This window comes from Elephas maximus, chromosome 18 (assembly GCF_024166365.1).
Source record: "Elephas maximus indicus isolate mEleMax1 chromosome 18, mEleMax1 primary haplotype, whole genome shotgun sequence".
NCBI lineage: Eukaryota > Metazoa > Chordata > Mammalia > Proboscidea > Elephantidae > Elephas > Elephas maximus.
The window spans coordinates 9,907,339-9,913,338 of record NC_064836.1 but is presented as its reverse complement, the minus strand read 5'-3'; the positions used below and the strand labels follow the sequence as shown (position 1 = coordinate 9,913,338).

At 57.4% G+C, this 6,000-nt stretch overlaps 1 protein-coding gene across 1 annotated transcript in view; it reads left to right on the top strand.

The window, feature by feature from the left end:
• The first annotated feature begins 1,721 nt into the window (after positions 1-1,721).
• LAD1 (ladinin 1) overlaps positions 1,722-6,000 on the top strand; it is a 48,563-nt gene continuing 44,284 nt past the window's right edge. The window contains exon 1 of the mRNA XM_049858101.1: positions 1,722-2,107. Within this exon, the coding sequence (XP_049714058.1) occupies positions 2,070-2,107 (38 nt within the window). The 5' untranslated portion in view covers positions 1,722-2,069. The remainder of the gene's footprint in view (positions 2,108-6,000) is intronic.

Sequence of the window (6,000 nt, the reverse complement as noted above, 5' to 3'; positions counted from 1 at the left end):
TACATAATTTCTTTTTCCTTCCTTCTAGAGTTGTCTGGATGCCAACCCCCCCATCTTTGGGAATTTATAACCATAGAGATTTGGGGCTTTTAGGTACCTGACTCACCCTTAACCCACCTGAGGCAGGTTCCTGGATAGAAAGCATGAAGTGTCCCTTGCAGGGCCAGGTGTCTAACGACTAGGAGTGTTTTTCTTCCCTGTACTGAGGTGTCACCACTGACCAAGCATGGAAGAACATTTGCTAGGTCCCCAGGGTGTGTGAACATTCAGCAGGCTCCCTAGGATGTGTCACGCCCTTGATCAGAGTATCCAGGGACTTAGACTTTTGCCACTCCTTCTTTCTCTGAAAGAGCAAAGGCTCAGGGTCCAATATTGACCTCTGCTCAGAATTCTCTGGGGCCTTGACAACTCTCATGCTGCTCATTCCAGCACCACTGGCAGTGAGCCAATTTGATTCCCACAACCTGGAAGGAAGCAGGACAAGGTGTCATTATTCCCACTTCACAGATGGGAAAACTGAGGTGATTTGCCCCAAGCCACAGAGTTGCCAAATGGCAGAATACAGCTCAAAGTTCATCTCCAGGCTCTCAGTCCATCACTCATTCCCTGACTCTCGCCCCTCACAGCTCTCCTTCTATGCCAGGAAGGAAGGTGCCCTGGAGGAGGGGGTGCTTTGGGAAGGAGATACCTCTGCAGGCTGGCTACGTGTGTATGTTTCCAGGTTCTGCTCAGCAGCTAGCTTGATTTTCACTGTGACATCTCAGGGTGGAGGGCAGTGTAGAGACCACCATCACTGCAGCAGCACAGAAAGGAGGCCAAGAAAGGGGAGCAGGGCCCGTAAGAATGCCCACAGTTCCGGCTCCTCTCCACCTTCTCATCCTGGAGCCTGGGGCTGTCCCTCACGCTGAAGCTGGTGCCGCTGGCCTTGCACTTCTGATCCATCAGGGAAGATAGGATTCCCCTGCTCAGCACCTGACCCTCCCGCTGCCCACCTGAGCCTGGCTCCTGGGTAGAAAGCACCTGGTATTTCACCTGCCAAGATGGGCACTTAAAGGGATCCAGGTGGTGCGGCCTGAGTTGCCTCAAGCTGCTCAAAATTCCGGTCCCAGTTATCTGTGTTCACTCTGACCTTCTGGGGAAAAGTTGAGCTTCCTCTGCCCTGTGACACACCCTGCCCCTCCAGGCCAAAGGCCAGTATCAGAAAAGAAACCTACTACAGACTGAGCAAGGACAGTGCCTATGACATCTTTGTTTTCAGAGCACTCAAATGTTTGCTGAATTGAGTTGAAGTTTCTCATTTGCGAGCGGTTGGCTTTATTCTATGTACGCATCGCAGAGAAAGCAGTGCTCGGCTCGCCTCTGCAGGGCCTATTGGGGGCGGTGGGCCCGGGTGCCGAGGGGCGCGTTTTGGGCTGGAAGGCTCTGAAGCCCGGGAGCCGGTAGGGTCCTCCCTGGGAAGGGGCCAGGAGCGCAGTGCGCTCTAGACCCGAGATTACGGCACTTGCTCTAACTTTTCCACTTGGCTTGCTGCTCTTGGGTTTCTCTGGGCTAAGCCGGTTTACCCGCAGTGAGCTCAGCCTGACCCCGATCTTCGGGCCCCCGCCCCCCGCCCCGCTCCCCGGCACCCCGGCACCCCGGGCCGCGACACCCGCGAGAGGAGGCGGCCCAGCGCCAAGCTGGTCCGACTGGTTCTGAGCAGGAAGTCTCCCGCCCTCGCCCCGGGCAGCCGACCGGTCCGGGCGCGGTCCGGGCGCTGTCCCGGCGTCCGTCGGTCGGTCCGTGGCCCTCCGGGCGCCTCCCCGGCGCTTTCCGACCAGCGGGCCCAGTGGGTCGGGGCGGAGACCAACGCGGCTTTGTCTGGGACGTCCACACCCCCGAGGCCGCTCGGCCTCGACAAATCGCAGCGCAGCGGCGCAGGACGCCAGCGGGGGTGAGATAAGCGGCCATGTGACCCCACCTGGGCCGGGCTGGGCGCGCGGGCGCGAGCGGGGGAGGGGCGCGCAGGTGAGGCGGCGGCAGGGCCCGAGGAAGAGCAGCACGCAGGCGGCGGCCGCAGGGGCTCCAGCAGCATGTCTGTCTGCAGAAAGGACTGGTCAGCACTGTCCAGGTGAGCGCCGCCGCGGCCGGGGGGAGCGGGGTCAGCGGCGCACCTTGGGTTCCCCTGCCCCAGGGTGCCCGACCTCCTTCCGCCCGGGGGCCCTGGCGCTGAAGCCGGACCCGCCCCTTGCTGCTCCTCAGAGGGGACAGAATCGGTGCTAAACGCGGGCCCCCTCAGGTGACAGGGTGGGTGTTCTTGTCCCTCCACAGCTTCCTTTCCTCTTCCTGGGGGCTGAGGTCCCAAACGGGGTGTCTGGGGAAGGGTGCTCTTCAGCATGGACAGCCCCTAGGTATGACCCAGTGAGGGGGAAAGGAAAATTTCGAGGGTTCGGGGAGACGTTTAGGAGTTACCTCTAAGTCTCCTTTTCTGAGAGAAACCTCCCTCACTGCCCCCATTTTTCTGGTAGAGGTTGTAGAATGGCCCCTGGGGAGGAGCCCTTCAGCACCTCTTAGGGGGTAGGGCAAGTGCCAGGAGTGGGGTCAGTGCCATCTTGGAGGGTCAGCAGCACAATGACCAGTGGTGAGTGGGACCAGAGAGAAACAAAACTCCACCTTCCAGCAGTGGAGGCTCCGGTTCTGTGAAGGCATTTTGGGGTGGCGGCTGCTTGGGCTGGGTGACCTGGAGACAGTTGCTGACCCCCTCTGTGCTGCAGTGTTTACCAGCAGCTCACTGGAGGCTGCTCACCCAAACAGCCAGGGGCTGGGTATCTTATCCTTGTCTGTTGGACATCCTGTCAGAATTAGAGAAGCCTGGGGAGAGGGCTTGGGGTCCAGCAGCACTCATTGTGGGTGGTGACCCCTGGTCACTCCTCTTGGGGCTCCCCGTTGCCTCTCTCCAGTGGTGCTCAGATGAGCATCTGCACCTCCGCAGGTCCTCCTGGATGGCCCCTCTCACACATGCTTCGCCTGGAAGGGAACTGATGCTCAGACAAGAGCCCGGAGCAGGAGCCCTGTGCCTTTGGTCCCTTAGGCTCTAGCCAGGTCGAAATTGGCCTCAGGACCTCCTGCCAGGTGGGCCTTTGGGTATTGAGGCTTTTTCTGAGGTCAGGGCTGTCTCTGCACTTGCAGACCAGCACCCTCCGGCATGTGGGTACCACGGGCTTTCCCCATTAGGTGTCTTTCACACATTTTCCTATGCTCTGGGGTCTCATTCTCCCTTTCCCTACCCTGAAACGGTCCACCAAGGCCTTAGACTCAGCTGTCCCACAGCTCATCCCCCAGGACTGGGGAACCTGCCTCCCCAGACCCTTAACACCTCACAAGGCTCTAAAGCACCATTGCCTGCTACCCCAATGCAGAGGGGCCCACACGATCTAGAGAGGGAAAAGGTAAGCCTAAGAACTGAGGAAGTCCAGTGCTCTGGCAAAGGAACCCAGGCTGCCACTGAGGCCGGACACACCCCAGGCAAGGTCTGTGCTGAGGGTGGGGCTGGAGGCCAAGGACTTGGACTCTGCATGTGGGTCAGTGTGCATGTGGGTGGATGTGGGAATACCTTGCTTCTAGGTGTGGACATACCTGAGCCTATAAACATACATGCTTACTATAAGTGTGTGGGTGTATGCGTGGGCTGGCATGTTTATGGCCTTTGTAGTGAAAACATGGCTGTGTGGGTAAAAAAAAGTAGTGGGGTCTTATATTGCTGAGTTTGGGGCTTGGGAGTCCAAGTATATTCAGTTTAAATGTTTATTGAAGACTGCAGTACCGTGCATTGCGCTAAAAACGCAAACCAGGCACCACTTCTTCAGAAGCTCAGTCTGATGGGATATATGTGGTTTTGTGTCTGAGAGCATGCCCAGATATGTAGAGGGTGAGAGTGTGGTGTGTGTGGTGGGCAGCTGGGGCACTGGGACTTTTCAAATGGGAGCAGGATCTGGTCTTCACTTGTCCACTGCTCAGCAGGACCTGGTCTCAGGTGGCTGCAGGGTGGGACTGAGTTCCCACAGGATGTCCAGTGTAGGTGCCAGGGAAGCCCTGGGGAACCAGTCCTGCCACAGAAGCCCCTGGCCTGCCCTCCCTGCCCAGCCCCCGCCCTCACAGCCCTGTGGGCAGACACAGCTGCTGCCAACAGTCACCCCGATGAGACACCTGGAACCGAGGACTGCTCCCTCTCTGCTCCTTGTGTGAACAACAAGCCTCAGCGGGCAGGCGGGAGAGGGCGTGAGTCACTGTCAACTGAGCCTCCCAGGCTGGGAGGACTGTGCCGAGGGTGTGACGTGTGTGGTTCCAACCAGAGCCTAGTGCGGAGGGGAAATAGGAGGTAGTGGGAGCTGAGGACGGGCGTGCAGTCTGACCTTGGCATAAAGTAAAATTCAGATGCTCCAGCCTGGGACACATGCAGTGGTGAGCTGGCTGGCTGAGTGCGAGGTCAAGGGCCTTGTCCTTTCTCCCCTGGGCAGGTCCGGTGGCAGGCGAGACGGGGCTGGGCCTGTCTGCGGGGGGTGAGGGGTGGATCTGAAAGCTGCTGGGAGTGAGCAGCCAGCTGGTTAATCATTTCCCTGCCTGGGCCTTGAGCAGCTCTCTGCTGCCCTCCGCTTCCCCCGACACCTCTCTCAAGGCTTCCAGGGCCGGAACTGACCTCAGAGACCACCCCACAATGACCCCTGACTATGTGGAAGGGTAGCCTCAGGTCATCCAAGGTCACACGGCCAGTCTGAGCTGGGCCTCCCAGCCCTGGCCATGCCTGGGCTCTCTCCCCTGTTCTCCCCATCCCCAACACCCAAGGTTTGCAAATCCTGCTCCTTGAGCCGCAGGGTTCCAAGAGATGGTTCTAGGACCGCCTTCACACCTCCGCCGGCTTTAACCCTAGCAGCTGAGCCTTAATCTGTTGTAAAATGGGCTTCTGTATGATACTCAGGAGCCCTGGTAGCACCAGTGATTAAGCATTTGGCTGCTAACCAAAAGGCCGAGAGTTCGAATCCACTAGATGCTCCTTGGAAACTCTATGGGGTGGTTCTACTCTGTCCTATAGGGTGGCTAGGAGTCGGAATCGACTTGATGGCAATGGGTTTGGCTTTTTCGGTATATAGTACTCAAGGAGCCCTAGTGGCACAGTGGTTAAGTGTCTGGCTGCCAACGAAAGGTCAGCAGTTTAAACCCACCAGCTGCTCCGTCGGAGAAAGATTACCCACTGCCGACAAGTCAGTTCCGACTCAGTAGTGAAAGTATAGGACAGAGCAGAACTGCCCCATCGGGTTTCCAAGGCTGTAAATCTTCATGGAAGCAGGCTGCCACATCTTTCTCCTGAGGAGTGGCTGGTGGGTTGGAACTGCTGACCTTTTGGTTAGCAGCTGAGCACTTTAGCCATAGTACCATGAGCGCTCCTTTCTGTAAAGATTACAGCCTTGGAAACCCCATGGGGCAGTTCTACTCTGTCCTGTAGGGTTACCATGAGTCAGAATCAACTTGATGGCAATAGTTTTAAATGAGATTCAGTTTGAGAGAAAAAGTTCTACTGCTAAGCATAATATTTAAAACCACTGTACTTACACCCCTACTATCAGCTGCTGCGTAACAGATGGATGGGTGTTAGACATTGGGAAGAACGCTCCATGGGAGAGATCCAAACAAGCTCTCCAGGGAGCAGCCAGGCAGAATGTCTGTTAGAATTGTTTACAGGAAAAGAGGGCCTCCAAACCCCAAGTCTAGGATGGAGTTGGTGAAGTCAGGAATGGGGAGATCGCAGTCCTACCTTGAGGCAAAGAGAGGGTTGTGTATCCCCAAATGAAGGCTAGGAGGACAGGGGTGGGGGTCGCAAGGGAGGGAGAAAGGAGCAGCTGCCCAGGGCTGTGGCATCAGCTGGTGAGAGTGGCTAGGACTTCTGTGGGGCAGGACTGGCAGGTTCTACCCAGGGCCTGGCTCTGGGGCTAGAAAAACCCGTTGCCTGTCATCAAGTGGATTCTGACT